Below are 18,612 nucleotides of genomic sequence, written 5' to 3'. Positions count from 1 at the left end.
ATTTGGGTTCCACCACTGCAAGTGCTGTTTCCTCTGAATGGTAATCTAACTTGTCAGGCAAGATCCTTCCCCCTCTGCAACAAACTTCCTTCAAATTCTTCCTCTTCTGCCCAGCCTGTTTCAAATCCCAGACCTGGCAAAATGTGGTAGGCATGTCCAATTCTAGCTTCTTTGCCCTTGGGCACAGGACCTCTATCTTTCAGGGTAATTTGGTTTAAGAAAATTTCTGAAATCAATGATAAGTAGCTTCCCTAAACCACATCCTTTGGGCAATTTAGCATTGTTTAGACTTAAGGACAGTTCTGCCTATTCAGAAAGACAGACCCTTTTATTAAAGAAGTTTCACCACCATCATCATCATAAAAGCTACAATGGAAGCTACATGGGTGGGGAAGGGGGAAGAGGTGGTGGCAGGCAACTTATTCAGGGATTCAAGCTCTGCTTCAAATCTGCTTTGCAAGCCATGGACTTAGTCATCACTAGAAAGGTAAAGGTTCATATCTCATGTAGTTTTTGTGTAGCTGCAAAGGTTACCGAATACAGGTTAAGTTGTACACATTATAATAGATGCTAAATAGTTTTCTTGATTATAACAGAAACAAGCACCTCATTCTTTCTGTCATATCTGATTTAGTTACTATAAAATAAAATTTTAGATTTCTAGTTATTGGTAGAGTTTTAACTGTGCTTTCTCTAGGCTCTGGGCTCCATCAATACATATTCTCAGTTGAATAATATGTTTTCACTGAAGTATTTTTTAAAATATGCTACTGGGTAAAATACTAGCACAAAAAATATTTTAAAAGAGTCCCTTGGAGTTTATTTCAATAAGATTTAGCCTGCTTATTTAAATTGTATCTTGGCTGACTCAGGAGACTGGGAATTTAAAAAGCAAAAAGTCTTACTGAAATTGGAAATGAGAGTCCCAGCTTTGGGGTTGTTTTCAAGCTACACATGACCACACACAGTGCACACACCACCGCTTGGGTCAGCAGTCAGTTTGAAAGGGCAAGGAATAATTTTCTGAGCTGGTCTTGACACTTCTGTTGGTGTCTAACAGTTCATTTTCATGGTCACTGACTTTAAGCCCCTTTTCAAAAAAAAGGTGCAGGTACCTTTCTCCTTCTTCAATGTTTGGGGTTATTCAACTTTCACTCCCAGGTTCAGGGGGGAAAGCACTGAAGGTGACTGTTTAGAAGATAAAAGACTCTATTCCCGCCTTCCCTCCCCTGATCTGGACACACAGTGACTTTCTTTCATGTGTGCAGACTTGTTCTCTCCCCCCAGTATAACTTTTCCTCTAGCAACAGAATCCATCTGGTTACGCACAAGCAAATCAGCAGCTGACTCATCTTCACTCACCGGGAGAGTGGGCAGGCATCGTCCTATTCCTCGGCACCCTTGCCACCACTGCAAGACCCGCCGGGCTCTGGGCCCCCAGCCTTTCTCCATATTTGAGCTGTTTCTAGTTGGAGGTTGCCTTCTATTCTGGGTGGCCTTATATTTGGAACAATATAGTACAATCACTCAGAAAAATGCTGTTTCCCAAGTCTCAAGAAAGCAGACAGAACAAGAAGCTTAATGAAATGAACCACAATGACCACAATGGCAAGCTGTAACATGCACCTCTAACAAGGGAGAACATTAAAAAACTCAGTGAAGTCCTGAATGTAAGAGCTAATAATTGATTTTTTTTTTAAGTTTTGGGCAGAGATATAACTAATTCTCAAGCTATCAAAAAGAGATAGATGATAATGCCAAAATTCTACCAAAAAAAAAGAAAAGGAAGCTATTTATACAACTTAATTTTGTTGGCTTTATTTGTGAGAAATAGAGAATTAACATAAGGTCTTCTAAGTATTTAAAGTGATAACTTCAGAACTTAGAAATTATTTAAATGCAGTTGGGAGCACTCAGACCTTATGTTAAGAAACACAAGTTGGGTAGATATATTCAATACTCATAAAAACTGACACTGCATCAAATTCTCAGCAAAATTTCTGTACACTGAAGAGTATATAATGAACTCAGAGATCACTGTTGCAATACACTATTTTACACGGGGAATATACATAATTATCAAAATTTCTATTAATCAGTCATTTCCCAAGTTTCTGTACTAGTTGTAACTAGAGCTATCATATAACTGACATAAAAAGAAAATAAAAGAGTTTTCATCCCTAAATTTTAGTTTTTTCCAAACTGTAATTTTATTAAAATGATCAGAAACAAAATTAACTCATTTGTCCATAATTTCCTTTCCCTGCCAAGTTTCACTAAGACCTTCTAAGAATGTTATGTCCTAAAGAATAAGAAACAATTTGTGAAATATAGAAAACTTGCAAACATAGACTAAAAATTTCAGTGTACAAATATTTAAGTTAATTTTAGGATATGTAAAATAAAAAAATGATTTTTTAGTCCTCATTAACCTATTATTTGCTTTATGGTGAACAGCACTGGTCTAATTTTTACTTTTCTCAGACTTTTGGAGGCTGAACAATAAAGAAATATACCATGGTCAGAAGTGAAATCAGAAAGGGAGCAATGTCGACCAGCATTTGGTACTCACAAAATTTTATTCTGAGTCTACAAAACAAGTACAAGTAACCTATTAAGTAAGAAAGTCACACATATTCTTCACAAATAGCAGAGAAAATTATATATTTGCAGTTGGACCACAATGATCATTTCCTCAGTCAACACTAACTTAAACTTTGCTCTCTCAGTAATCATCTGTCAGTGTCTATTTCCATCATAAAGAATTATCCAACAATTTATAATATGGTGTATGGCTGAAAAGTCACCCCCATCCCAATCTGCACAGTTTTGTTCCTGGGATGACCATTAGCAATGAATGAAGTTTTTCTCTTTTTAAAAATGAGCTCTATATTCTAAATTTGGTTCTCTCCAAGACTTAAACATCTCACAGATTTCATGTTTTTTGTATCCAACAACCAAATAAAACATAAAAATTTCTTTCATTTGTATTTAATGTGTAGTGAGATTAAATCCCAATGCCTCTCCACTGTAACAAAATTTATTACAATAACCATGAAATCTAAGGTAATATCTGTGAACAGTTAGAGGCCTGCTGGAAGGAGCAGTCATTTATTTTCATTTCCAGAAAGTTGATACAACATGCAATAGCAACATTTTTCAGTATCTTGTAAAAGGTTCTTTTTAAACATATGCAATACAGATTGTAGAGGATTAATCTCATAAAAGGGGGCAATACATGTATTCTTGCCTCAAGAACCCCATGAACAGTATGAAAAGGCAAAAAGATAAGACACTGAAAGATGAACTCCTCAGGTCAGTTGTGCCCAATATGCTACTGGAGATCAGTGGAGAAATAACTCCAGAAAGAATGAAGAGATGGAGTCAATGCAAAACCAACATGCAGTCGTGGATGAAACTGGTGATAGAAACAAAGTCTGATGCTGTAGAGAGCAATACTGTGTAGGAACCTGGAATTTTAGGTACATGAATCAAGGCAAATTGGAAGTGGTCAAACAGGAGATGGCAAAAGTAATTGTCAACATTTCAGGAATCAGCAAACTAAAATGGACTGGAATGGGTAAATTTAACTCATCTGACCATTATATCTACTACTGTGGGCAAGAATCCCTTAGAAGAAACGGAGCAGCCATCGTAGTCAACAAAAGAGTCCAAAATGCAGTACCTGGATGCAATCTCAAAAGCGACAGAATGATCTCTGTTCGTTTTCAAAGCAAACCATTCAATATCACGATAATCCAAGTCTATGCCCTGACCAGTAATGCTGAAGAAGCTGAAATTGAAACATTTTATGAAGACCTACAAGACCTTCTAGAACTAACACCCAAAAGAGATGTCCTTTTCATTATAGGGGACTGAAATGCTAAAGTAGGAAATCAACGAATACTTGGAGTAACAGGCAAATTTGGCCTTGGAGTACAGAACGAAGCAGGGCAAAGGCCAACAGAGTTTTGCCAAGAGAACACACTGGTCATAGCAAACACCTCTTCTAACACAAGAGAAGACTCCACACATGGACATCACCACACGGTCAATACCGAAATCAGATTGATTATGTTCTTTGCAGCCAAAGATGGAGAAGCTCTATATAGTCAGCAAAAACAAAACCAGGAGTTGACTGTGGCATAGATCATGAACTCCTTATTGCCAAAATCAGACTTAAATTGAAGAAGTAGGGAAAACCGCTAGACCATTCAGGTATGACCTAAATCAAATCCCTATGATTATACAGTGGAAATGACAAATAGATTCAAGGGATTACATCTGAAAGATTGCCTGAAGCACTATGGATGGAGGATCATGACGTTGTATAGGAGACAGGAATCAAGACCATCCCCAAGAAAAAGAAATGCAAAAAAGAAAAATGGCTTTCTGAGGAGGTCTTACAAATAGCTGCGAAAAGAAGAGAAGTGAAAAGCAAAGGATAAAAGGAAACCTATACCCATTTGACTTCAGAGTTCCAAAGAACAGCAAGGAGAGATAAGAAAGCCTTCCTCAGTGATCAGTGCAAAGAAATAGAGGAAAACAATAGAATGGAAAACTTAGCAGTGGTCACAGGACTGGAAAACGTCAGTTTTCATACCAATCCCAAAGAAAGGAAATGCCAAAGAATGTTCAAATACCACACAATTGGACTCATCTCACATGCTAGTAAAGTAATGCTCAAAATTCTCCAAGCCAGGCTTCAACAGTACATGAACCATGAACTTCCAGATATTCAAGCTGGTTTTAGAAAAGGCAGAGGAACCAGAGATAAAATTGCCAACATCTGCTGGATCATAGAAAAAGCAAGAGAGTTCCAAAAAAACATCTATTTCTGCATTATTGACTATGCCAATCCTTTGACTGTGTGGATCACCACAAACTGTGGAAAATTCTTCAAGAGATGGGAATACCAGGCCACCTGACCTGTCTCCTGAGAAATCTGTATGCAGTTCAAGAAACAACAGTTAGAACTGGACATGGAACAACAGACTGCTTGAAGATTAGGAAAGGAGTAAGTCAAGGCTATATGTTGTCACCCTGCTTATTTAACTTCTATGCAGAGTACATCATGTGACATGCTAGGCTGGATGAAGCACAAGCTCAGATCAAGACTGTCGGGAGAAACAGCAATAACCTCAGACATGCAGATGACATCACCCTTATGGCAGAAAGTGAAAAAGAACTAAAGAGCCTCTTGATGAAAGTGAAAGAGGAGAGTGAAAGAGTTGGCTTAAAGCTCAACATTCAGAAAACTAAGATCATGGCATCCAGTCCGATCACTTCATGGCAAATAGATGGGGAAACAGTGGAAACAGTGACAGACTTTATTTTGGGGGGGGCTCCAAAATCACTGCAGATGGTGATTGCAGTCATTAAATTAAACATCCTTGCTTCTTGGAAGAAAAGTTATGACTAACCTAGACAGCATATTCAGAGAAGGCAATGGCACCCCACTCCAGTACTCTTGCCTGGAAAATCCCATGGACAGAGGAGCCTGGTAGGCTGCAGTCCACAGGGTCGCTAAGAGTCAGACATGACTGAGCAACTTTATTTTCTCTTTTCACTTTCATGCATTGGAGAAGGATATGGCAACCCACTCCAGTGTTCTTGCCTGGAGAATCCCAAGGACGGGGGAGCCTGTTGGGCTGCTGTCTATGGGATCGCACAGACTCAGACCCAACTGAAGTGACTTAGCAGCAGCAGAAGACAGCATGTTAAAAAGCAGAGACATTACTTTGCCAACAAAGGTCCATCTAGTCAAGGCTATGGTTTCTCCAGTAGTCATGTATGGATGTGAGAGTTGGACTGTAAAGAAAGCTGAGTGCAGAAGAATTGATGCTTTTGACCTGTGGTGTTGGAGAAGACTCTTGAGAGTCCCCTGGACTGCAAGGAGATCCAGCTAGTCCATCCTAAAGGAAATCAGTCCTGAATATTCATTGGAAGGACTGATGTTGAAGCTGAATCTCCAATACTTTGGCCACGTGATGCAAAGAACTGACTCAATGGAAAAGACCCTGATGCTGGGAGGAGAAGGGGACAACAGAGGATGAGATGGTTGGATGGCATCACCAACTCAATGGACATGAGTCTGAATAAACTCTGGGAGTTTGTGATGGACAGCGAGGCCTGGCATGCTGCAGTCCATGGGGTTGCAAAGAGTTGGACACGACTGAGCAACTGAACTGAACTGAGCTGATATGAGCCAGATTTTCACAGATGAATAAACTACTTTATTATCATTTTAAAGGAAAAGGTACTCTTTTAAAATCAGGATTATTGACTTTCTACTCATTTCAGCAACTTTCTTGTTTTAAATCAGGTCATGGAAAAATGTATTCTGGACTGGCCATCATTTTTGACCTTCAAGTAAAATATAGTGAAGGTTTTCTGCTAGCTCTACAGTTGTCAATCATGCTATTTTTTTGAAGATAGATTCATAGAATATAAATCATCAGTAATTCTGGTTGGAGTGATTTCTGGCAAATTCAGAACCTGAAGTGGGGACACCCAAATTCTATCCAGGAATTGGGAGAACAATTCCCAACCACCTTAACAAAGTCATTTCCTGTTTTCTAAGGAATTCTATTTTGCTTTGTCTTCTGCAGTTTTCCAAAAATTCAAATTCATTTTTTTCCTAAAAAGCATGCATGAATGACCCTGCTATGGTACTCATCAGCTACTGTTGAGCTACTTTATATACAGTTAACCTGAAAATTATTTAGTATTTAGTATCCTATTTAGTATTTTGCATGTTATTTAACTTTGCTCTTTTGTTAATAGCAAAGGAATGCTGCACACCCAGACTGTACGATAAGTGAATTACAGATCACTTAATATGCGGTAAGTACTCATTATAGAAGTCACAAATTCTACTACTATAAACAAATACCCTAGATCAGGAAACAAAAGCACACCTCAGCATAACATAGGCTAAAAATATCATCCAAAGCACACAAACAAAAAAAACATAGGCTAAATATGTCAGCTATGATGACATAGCTGATATCATAATCAATGGGTGAAAAGCTAAAAGCATTTTCCCTAAGCTGAGCAACAAGACAAGGATGTCCCCTCTTGCCAGTTTTATTCAGCATGGTCTTGGAAGTCCTAGCCATAGCAATCAGACAAGAAAAAGAAATAAAAATACTAATTGAAAAAAAAAAAAGTCACTGTTTGCAAATGGCATGATACCAAACAGAGAAAATCCTACACATCACCAAAAAACTAACCAGTAAATTAAGTGAAGCTACAGGATACAGGATTTATACACAGAAATCTGTTGCTTGTCTATGCATTAATAATGAACTATCAGAAAGAGAAAGCAAGAAAATAATCACATTTAAAACTGGATCAAAAAGAGTAAACTACTCAGGGGTAAACTTAAGTGAAGTCGCTCAGTCGTGTCTGACTCTTTGCGACCCCGTGGACTGTAGCCCACCAGGCTCCTCTGTCCATGGGATTCTCCAGGCAAGAATACTGGAGTGGGTTGCCATTTCCTTCTCCAGGGGATCTTCCTGACCAAGGGATCAAACCCGGGTCTCCCGCATTGTAGGCAGACGCTTTAACCTCTGAGCCACCAGGGAAGCCGGGGGTAAACTTAACCAAGGAGGTAAAAGACCTGTACTCTGAAAATTATGACACTCTGATGAAGGAAACTGAAGATGATACAAATAAATGGAAATATATCCTGTGTTTGTGAATTGGGAAAAAAATAATATTGTTAAAATGTCCATACTATTCAAAGGAATCTGCAGTCCTAATGCAATCCCTATCAAAATATCTGCAACATTTTTCACAGAACTAGAACAAATAACCCTAAAATTTATATGGAACCACAAAAGACTTAATAGCCAATGAAATCTTGACAAAACAGAACAACACTGGAGCTATCATGTGCCTTGAATTCAGACTATACTACAAAGCCACAGTGATCAAAACAGTGTAATACTGACACTTAGATCAATGGAACAGAATAGAGGGCCCAGAAGTAAACCCACACACTTATGGTCAATCAATCTATGACAAAGGAGTTAATAATATACAACGGGGAAGAGATAGTCTCTTCAATAAACGGTGCTGAAAAAAACTGAACAGCTACATGTTAAACAATGAAATTAGAACATTTACTTACACCATATATACAAATAAACTCAAAATGGATTAAAACCTAAATGTAAGATCAGACACCATAACACTAGGTGAAAACATGAGCAGAACAGTCTTTGACATGAATCAGCAATGTTTTTTGAATCTGTCTCCTAAGGCAAAGGAAACAAAAACAAACAGGACTTAATTAAACTTAAAAACTTTTGTACAACAAAGGAACCCATTGACAAAATGAAAAGACAAATAATGGGAAAAAAATATTTGTAAATTATATGCCCAATAGGAGTTAATATTCAAAATATTTAAAACTCATATATATATATCTAAAACATATATATATCTGAAACTCCTATATATATAACTCATATATATATAACATATATATATAACATATATATATATATAACTCATATATATATGTTTTAAAAGCTCATAAAACTCAGTATCAAAAAAAACCTGATTAAGAAACGGACAGAAGACCTAAATAGACATTTCTTCAAAGAAGACACACAGTTGGTGAACATGCATATGAAAAGATGCTCAACATCACTAGTTATCAGAGAAATGCAAATCAAAACCACAGAGAGGTCATCCTGCTCACATCTGTTAGAAAGGTTACCATCAAAAAGACCACAACTAACAAACACTGGTGAGAATGTGGAGAAAAGGGAACCGTTGTGCACTGTTGCCAGGAATGTAAATTGATGAATCCACTACGGAAAATGGTGTGGAGGTTCTTTAAAAAACTAAAAAGAGAACCACCATAGGATCCAGCAATTCCACTCCTGAATATATATCTTAAGAAAACGAAAACATTAATTCAAAAGGATACCTACCCCCAATGCTCACAGCAGCATTATGTACAATAGCCAGGAGACAGAAACAACCTTAGAGCTGACTGATAGATGGATCAGTCAAAAGATATGGTATACAAGTCAAAAGATAGTATACAAAAGACATGGTAATTATGCATGCATGATCCTAGCTCCCCATCCAGGGACTGAACCCACACCCCCTACAATGGAAGCATGGAGTCCCAACTACTGGGCCACCAGGGAAGTCCCTACTACCCATTTTTTATGACACGATATCTGGAAATTTGGGATACTTTCTATTATTGTCCTTAAAATAACTGATCTTCTAAATTAAGGAAAAAATATGAAACCATTCAAATTTTTAAAAGATCATCTAAACAAAAAGAAAATACTTATGGTCCCAGAATACTTATTCTGTATGGTCCTGGAAGAAAATTGTTGCAATTCATGATGTGAGATTTAAGAGAACTAGCAAGGAAATGGCAACCCACTCCAGTGTTCTTGCCTGGAGAATCCTAGGGACGGGGGAGCCTGGTGGGCTGCCGTCTGTGGGGTCGCACAGAGTCGGACACAACTGAAGTGACTTAGCAGCAGCAGCAGCAGCACCAGCAGCAGCAAGATAAAGCTTTTGTGATTATCTTCTTGCTATTTTATGGCTATATTTTACTTGTTTTAATAAAATCATATTTAACTGACACTCTAGAATCTTCCAGTCTTTTGCCTCCTAGAAGTACATTTTTAAAAAGTCAAAACCAATACAGTATTGTAAAGTAAAATAAAAAATAAATTAATTACTTAAAAAAATTATAACAGGGAAAAGGAAGTTCAAATATTTACATTGTTAACCACTTAATGAGTAGAAAATGGAATTAATAAAATTATGACCATTAAAAAAAATAAAAAGTCTTTAACAAGAATAGGAGAATATTATGTTTTTATATTTTATCATAAATACATGCTTCCCACTTTGATATAAATCAGATGTAATATATTTGTAGCAAACATTAGAGCCCAGCCCCCTTACCTATTATAGAAAGCCAGCTATGAAAGCCTGAAGATTGATCGGCTAAAGTGGTTTCCTGTTAGTTAAAGATGTTTAATTTTTTATAAATCCTGAAGCTAGGTCAAAGTATCAAACTGTGTGCCTCATACTTCATGAGAATGCATACCTTATTTAAGAGTGAGGATGAATTCTCTTTTTCCTTATTATATGGCAAGAGCAGATGCTTTGGAAAATAATATTTTGCTCAGTTTGATCAGTCTTCATTCTGACATATTGCAATACTGCAACAGCACACAAACAAATGCTCAGATAGGAAGAGATTTTAAAGACTTGTCTCTTTGACAAGTCTTTTCCAAGAGATTCCTGAGAATAGACTTAAAAATGCTAAGAGACCCTCTGCTTTGGTCTAATAGATAATAGTTGACTGTATTCAGAGAAAAGCACTTCTTATTTAAATTAAAGAATCTATTCAATACGACTTTAAATACTACATATATTAAATAATTTCCTAGATTTACAGATATTTATTTATTCACTTCACATATATTTACTAAGCACCTACCAAAGATAATATTCCATATGATGCCAAGCACATTTCCATTCCAATAAATTTTTGTTGCAAGAAAAGCACAGTAAGTTTGTATTTTTGACTATAGGATCACAATGCTTAGGTTCAGAGTCTTAATCTGACACTGGCATGACCTCTCTGTGCCTCAGTTTCCTAGTCTATAAAATGTGGATAGTAATGCTACAATGGAAAGTCAGTCTATGGGTTTGGTTACTTACATGAAAAGAGCTTTACAACAATCCCTGGCCCACAGTAAGTGCTAAGTAATTGCTGTCATTATCACAAATGTTTTAGCTTTGCTTGTCAACACATTTTATAACTTGTTTGTCAATCTACTTTCACATGTTTATTATTTAGAGCAGTTTTCAACCTGAGGTGATTTGGCCCACAGCAGGAGATACTTGGCAAAGAGGCCTACATATATTTTTAGTTGTCAAAACTGGGCAGTTTCTATGGGAATCTAGTCGGTAGAGGACAAGGATGCTGCTGAATATCTGACAATGCACAGGACAGGGACAGCCCACTACAGCAGAATTATCCAGCCCCACATGTCAATAGTGCTCAGGCTGAGAAATCCTGATGTAGCGAATCTAGTGAATCTCTGCATTTTGCATGTGAAGACAAGTTGCCCACAAGACTGTGATGGAGCCTGTGATGATTTTGAAGGAAATTCTTTGAGCTTAAGACCTCAAGTGATCTAAGTATAAAGACATCCTTATTTCCACCCCCCCATAAGCAAATTACTCTTTCTAACAAAAGGAATAGTATTTAAAAAAAAAAACCTGATACATCCTACTATAATAACACTAGCAGAAAGAGCACGCAGAATGGGCAGGCGCAGGGCAGCAGTCCAGAGGACAAAGAACTGCAGAGTGGAGAGAGTGTGGACACTGCAGCACCTTGAAAACAGAGACACCAATCCCACAGGGAGTGAAATGGCAGAGGTGCTTTGTGGACATTACGGGAGAAAATGAATCTTCCTTAGCAAAACAAAAGGTAAAGATTCTGCCATTAACATTAAGTAGTCATACCAAGAAAGAATAAAATTGCCCACAAATAGAAATGAGGGCTCTGACACATGAAACAACATCCCAGGGCAGATGAGAACACGCTGTGATAGGCAGAGAGGAATCAGAGAACACTGGACTAGAACACGGACCACTCTCTCCAGATGTAGCCAAGTCTGTTTACATGTTTGTCTCCTCAGTAGGAAGAAGACTCCTTGAGGGTGCATCTGAATCATAACAGCTCTCAATTACTGAGCCCCTGCTACGTGTTAGGCCTCTCCTAAGTGCTGTCAATTAAAAGATTATTAAGAGTAGCTCATATGAGCTTCTACTATATGATAATACCCATTAAGACATGAACTGTTGGCCTGGTGCTTGTTCTCAGTAATTTATACTTCATAGCGACTTTTTTTTTTTCTTTTTGGCTTGGGGCCCTGAAGGTCTTCTGTTCCAGGTACTCATCCTTTAGCTCCTGGGCTATAAGGAGATCCTGTAGATCCTAGGGAGCATCAGGACTAACTCAGGGGTTTGGGGAGGTCAGAATAGAAGCATGTTAATAACTAATGCAGAAGAACTGGTACATACCAGGTGAACATCAGCTGTGGGCCAAGGACTTTGTCCACTCCAGACCCAGAATTGTGGCCACAACAGTTACATAAACTTGCAGCTGTAATAACCCAAAGATTCTGAACTTTGAGATTTGATGAAATTACCTAATGAACTTGTTGAGAATTGTTAGCAACTCATTTTGGAGTACTATGTGAGTCACGGTATAAATGAAATACAATAGGGTTCCAGCTCAGCACAGTTATCAAGAGAGTAATCTATTTCCTCTTCTAGCTTTCTGCTCTCTGGGTTTGCAGTTCCAGTGATAGTTTTCTGGATCCCATGCTTTTCTTATTCCATACTGGTGTGATCCAGGATGTCACTCTCTTGATTCTGGTTCCTTCATATTTATTCATATTCTTTCTCTTATTCTGGAACAGGTGTTGAAAAAGCTTGCTTCCATCCTGGCTCTGATGAACAAGTCATGATCATGGGGACTCTACTTTCATGGTTTGGCAGAGGATACAATTACCCTGACCACCCACTGCAAGGTGAGCTAGCCCTATCCCATTTGATAGTAATATTTCACGTATCTTGGAGCTCCTTAAGGTCACTGCACTTGACTTTTATTATCTCTATAATCACAATGACCAGCACCCTATCTCCACATAGAAGTTGCTCAACAAACTTAATATATTAATGGATAATAAAAATCTATGTGCAGGACAGTGGTTTTTCCTCTATCATCTCAGAAGTAGTTGTGTAAATGCTTTAATTGTGTGTCTGTGTACTCTGTAGTTAGTAGGTACTCAACTATTTATTGAGTCATTAAAGCATACTTCTAGAGTGCTAAAATGGCCTGAAACAAATAAAACTGAAATTTCTGTGATGTCTACAGAATTTAAACACAGACTAAATTTCCATTCTTTTTTTCTGATTCATCAGAATTTAAATATAGACTAAATTTCTATTATTTTTATTAGCCAGAGCAAAATTAATTTATTCTGAAAATCTTGAATCACTTCCTTCTATTTCTAAAGCTGCAGTGAGCTCAAATATGTTAAAGAAAAAAAAAAAAAGTAACTGAAAAGATTACTAGGAATGGTTAGCAAACCCAAAGAATAAGACCTTATTATGGAGGCATCCAAAGTATATGGTGATTTCCATCAAAATCATTGTATAATGCCAGACACCAAATGGTGAATATTAAAAAGTTATCACCAAAAGAGGTATTATTCTCAGCTTCATTAAGTATAGACCAGTCAATGTATAAGGCCAATCCCAGCTCCAGGCAGCACCAGTGGTAAAGAACTCGTCGCCTGCCAATGCAGGTTAGAGACATGGGTTCCATCCCTGGGTCAGGGAGATCCCCTTGAGGAGGGCACATCAACCCAATCCAGTATTCTTGCCTGGAGAATCCTATGGACAGAGGAGCCTGGCAAGCTGTGGGCCATAGGGTCACACAGAGTCGGACATGACTGAAGTGACTTAGCATGCATACATGCATGACTCCTCATTTATCATGCCAAACAATGTCTAAGATTGAGGTCTGTGAAGTCACAGCTGGGGTGGTGAGGCACTCCAATTGAGATAACCTGAAATTTTAAGCAGTTGTCACATTCAGGGAAACAGGAAGTTGTTCAGAAGAATGTGAGCCTAGAACATTAGGGACAGGGTAGCAAGAAATGAGGCGGACATGAACGGCAAGAGGTGAGATGATGAAGCACCTTCCATAGCATATAAAGGATTCGAAATTTGTTCTATGATGAGCTGCATGACAAGACCTGATGTGGTCTGGTTGATTGTTCTGGGAATAATGTAGAGATTGATCTGGGTGGGACAAGACTTGTAGTTAGTTACTCAGTTATGTCCGATTCTTTGCGACCCCATGGACTATAGCCCACCAGGCTCCTCTGTTCATGGGGTTCTCCAGGCAAGAATACTGGAGTGGGTTGCCATGCCCTCCTCCAGAGGATCTCCCCAATCCAGGGATGGAAGCCAGGTCTCTCGCATTGCAGGCAGACTCTTTACTGTCTGAGCCACCCAGGGAAGCCCATGAATACTGGAGCAGGTAGCGTATCCCTTTCTTCAGGGGATCTTCCTGACCTAGAAATTGAACTGGGGTCTCCTGCATTGTAGATGTACTCTTTACCAGCTGAGCTACCAGACTAGCTGGTATGAAGACAAGCTAGTCTGGGATGAAGTCCAATTATGAGATTAACAAAGAAGTTCAAATGAACAATGATTACTCATCACCTACACTGGACAACAGCCAAAAGAATACAAAGGATGATATTGATGGATTAAAGGGAAGGAACTTATGAGCTTTAATGTTTATTTGAGTGTAGGTAGGGAGGCTGAGGGAGGCTGAAAGAGGACTCCAGGATGTGAGCAGCTAACTGGTCATGCCATTAACCAGGATAGGAAATGCCAGGAGAAGTAATATATCTAACCCTTTCAGATTTTAAAATCAAGATCAAAGAGGGAATTAACAGTATAAAGCACAAAAGCATCTTTCTCACAAATATTCCCCAAAATGGTTTCCTTCTGACATGTAAAATAGGAGCTTGCAAAATATTTAAATTGTAAATGACTTGAACTTCATGCCATAATGAAAATATGTTCTTGGAAGAGAAAATAATTCTGAAATATCTATGACGCTAGGTGAAACCTGCAGATATTTAAATGCAGTTTCCAAAAATAGTAATAATAATAAATGAAAGTAATTACAGAGGTTAGCAGGATGCCTTTTTACAAGAATGAGAGAGCAAACCCCAGGAAGAAAAGAATGAATATCTTGAAAGGGCCAGAACAGGGAACACCCTCTATCTCTGCAGCCAGAGCAACAACAAAGAATGACAACAAAGGCATAGCAAACAAACAACAAAAAAAGCTATTAAACAATAGGTAGGAAATGTGGACAATTAGATTTACATCATTCTGCTTCTAAGAAGAGTTTATGTGCTTAATTCTTGTTCTGTATTACCGTACACCTGGGTGAGAAAGACTGAAATTTCTAGGGTGGAAAAAAAAGATGATATCTCAATGGGTTTCCAATCAGGTTGACATTAAGTAGTAAGTGTACAATACTGTTGTTGAGAGGAACATATCTGAATATTTTTAGGTCTTGAGCTTATAAAAAAAGGCGGCGGGGGTGGGGAATAAGGAGAGCATGAGGAAGAGAGAGCTCAAGGACTGGAACGCAAATGACAGTGCAGAGGCAAAATCAAAAACGTAATGCTAATTAACAGTGCATTTGGCTTGCAGAGCAGAGCTCAGTAATGATTGTGTTAAATACCTCAGCACTTCAGAGCCCAGCGGAAGAGATGTAGCTAGAGCCCCAGGGACTAAACAGAAACTTAAGACAAATCCTTGTGAGGTAGTGTTTGCTGGTTGGGCTTTGGCAAACAGAAGGATCTCCAGTTTCTTCAGAATCTCCCAGTCCACAAGGGTCCCACACAAAATGGGGAGATCAAGATACGAGAGACGTCAACAGAGAAGTGCAAAGAGTCAGCTTCATCCATGGGTGGTTACCACCCTAGGACAGGCATTCATAACACAAATAAGGACGCTGCCTGTCAGGCTGCAGCTCAGCTGTGCCATTTGTGGAAAACGCTACCTCAGAGCAATTCACAATGATCTGAGTTCAAAAGGTTTATAAAAACCAGAGTGGCCCAAATGAACCGAGGCCCCATAGTCTCTGCACACACGGTAGTAATATCACCAGTGGGGAGAACTGAGATCTCCCATCAGTGACAGCACCATTAGAGCTCAAAAGGAAGCATCACGGGGACATGAGCTCAATTTTCACAAATGGCTCTTACTAGGGAAGGAAGAAAATAAGTGATTTTACAAATATGTTTATTTCTGCACTACTTTCTAACATAAACAATTTAGGGTGCACTGTACTCCCCTCTCCTTCCCTACCTCTAACTTGTGCTATGTCCCAGGGCACAGTCCACAAACCACTTTTCCCCCCTCTAAACATGCATTGAAACATGCATTCACAAAAATTGCTTATTCAGTTCCATAGCCGTGTATTCTTTCAAATTTTTATACTCAGCACTGACCTTTCCCGAGTTCCACGTATCTGACTCTACGTCTGACATCTCGTCTGTGTCCAACAGCTCACCTTTCCCACAGCCCAAAGAACTTGATTCCCCTGCAACCCCTCACCTGCTCCTTCCATGCTTCCCCATCTCAGTAAGAAGCGCCACCAATCATACAGACAGCTGCTTAGATCATAATCCAAGGGTCATCCTTGATTTTCCCCTCGGCCACCATCCGCTGCAGTCTCTGTGAACAGCTCCTCCTGGGGTGGCTGGTGCCCAACCCATGCAGTTTTGTTCCTCTGTAGTCCACATCCAATCTGTCATGAAGCTCCATCAGCTCTACTTAAAGACACAGCATTGTGAATCCCACGCCTCCTCACCATTTCCACCCCTGTTTCAAGCTACCATCAGCCCTCAATCTTCCAAAACAGCTCCCTAATCAGTGTCCCTAAGTCCCCTCCCCTGCCTCTACCATTTGCAATCCAGTCTCCATCCAGCATTCACAGAGACCTTTGGGAAACGTAAACAGACAACACCATACCCTCAACCAGTTCCTCCAATGGTTTTTCATTAACTAAGACCCAGAATCCACCCACTTGACCTTGGTCAATAGAGCCCACAGGGTCTGTCCCCTGTCTCAGACTTCACTTCACATCCTGATACTCTCTGTTCCAAGCATTCTGTTCCAGCCCCTCTAGCCTTGTAGCTCCTGTTTCCTCACACACACCTATCTCAATCCTACCTAAGGCTCTTGTTCTTGCTGTTCTCACTTACTGCAATCCTCTTTTCCAGCCATAAGCCTTTCCTTCTTTCAGTCCTCTTCAGATGTCACATCCTAGAGAGGTTTTTGCTAACTCCACATAAAATACCCCTTACTCCAGTCACCATCCAATTCTTTACCCTGCTTTTGTTTTCTTTACAGTTATCATCACTTCCCATTACTATGTATTTAAGCTTTAAAACAATAATCCACCTAATAAAATGTAAGCTGCAAGAATATTTTATTCAGGCCTGTATCTCCATTGTCTGAAACAGTATCTGTACACGAGGGATGCTTAAAAAAATACTTAAGGGGTAAAACACTGACTGAGTTGCCAATACTAGTCATCAGCCTCCCATGATCTACAGAAATTCCATTTCCCATTTGTTAGGGGTTGTTTTGGTTATACTAAGAAAAGCAGAGAAAGCCCAGTGATTACTCATTATTGAATGACTATTGCTGAACCATGAAATTAAAAGACGCTTACTCCTTGGAAGAAAAGTTATGAGCAACCTAGACAGCACATTGAAAAGCAGAGACATTACTTTGCCGACTAAGGTCCGTCTAGTCAAGGCTATGGTTTTTCCTGTGGTCATGTATGGATGTGAGAGTTGGACTGTGAAGAAGGCTGAGCGCCGAAGAATTGATGCTTTTGAACTGTGGTGTTGGAGAAGACTCTTGAGAGTCCCTTGGACTGCAAGGAGATCCAACCAGTCCATTCTGAAGGAGATCAGCCCTGGGATTTCTTTGGAAGGAATGATGCTAAAGCTGAAACTCCAGTACTTTGGCCACCTCATGCGAAGAGTTGACTCATTGGAAAAAACTCTGATGCTGGGAGGGATTGGGGGCAGGAGGAGAAGGGGACGACCGAGGATGAGATGGCTGGATGGCATCACGGACTCGATGGACGCGACTCTGAGTGAACTCTGGGAGTTGGTGATGGACAGGGAGGCCTGGCGTGCTGCGATTCATGGGGTCTCAAAGAGTCGGACGAGACTGAGCGACTGAACTGAACTGAACTGATCGCTGAACCAATGTAACAACAAATGTCAGCATCTCTCCTTCCAAAAACTGAGGTTAATGCTTTTGTCTAGCCTATATGAGCTTCTGGGAAGAAAAGACAGAATAACTAAAATAGAAAGCAGTTTTATCTTACCCTTCCATACAGATTTTGACAACAGCTAGTGCCACAAACCAAGTCTGCCTGGTTAAAAATTTTTATTTCTCCTGAAATCTCTCCTGAAGTCTCTAGGTGAAGAACTCAAGAGAAATAAAAGGGCCAGAATTATGAGATCATTACCTAAACAAAGGAGCTGGCTAAACTTTAAAATGCACAGCTAAATTTTTTCTGAAAAGTGACATTATAAAACTTTAAGAAAGGCAAATTTAAAAAAAGATTAAAGTTAGAATTTCTGTAGTAGTGCTATCCTGGAAAACAATCAGGTCAATGAGTAGGTAAGTTTTCCAAGGTTAGAGTTGTCTTTAAAAACAAAAGAGAGATAGTATTTTGCTAACCCAAGAGAGATGACCCAGGGATTAATGAGTTCCATAAGCAACTCACTGCCTGACCCTCAGTAAGTCATTTGTCCTCAATGCTAAAGCAGAGAGAGGCCTGTCAACTAGCTTCACGTAGTGACTGAGACAGGTGACTAAAAAGCTGATTGCAAGGTACTCTGAAAACAACAAGCAATACAGAGAAAGGCTTGCTAAAGGCTAGGTTGCCATCAGTCACCATCTAAGCCTTGCGCA

The 18,612-nt window shown here is 39.2% G+C and overlaps 1 protein-coding gene across 4 annotated transcripts in view; it reads right to left on the bottom strand.

The window, feature by feature from the left end:
* CCDC85A (coiled-coil domain containing 85A) overlaps positions 1–18,612 on the bottom strand; it is a 221,677-nt gene that overhangs the window by 11,970 nt on the left and 191,095 nt on the right. For 3 of the 4 annotated variants that reach the window (XM_018055267.1, XM_018055269.1, XM_018055268.1), the window contains exon 4: positions 1,363–1,497. The exons of the other annotated variant lie outside the window; for it this stretch is intronic. In XM_018055267.1, coding sequence (XP_017910756.1) covers positions 1,363–1,497 — 135 coding nt within the window. The remainder of the gene's footprint in view (positions 1–1,362; positions 1,498–18,612) is intronic. 4 annotated transcript variants of the gene reach the window in all.

Source organism: Capra hircus, chromosome 11 (assembly GCF_001704415.2).
Source record: "Capra hircus breed San Clemente chromosome 11, ASM170441v1, whole genome shotgun sequence".
Lineage (NCBI taxonomy): Eukaryota > Metazoa > Chordata > Mammalia > Artiodactyla > Bovidae > Capra > Capra hircus.
This window is presented reverse-complemented; position numbering and strand designations above follow the sequence as displayed.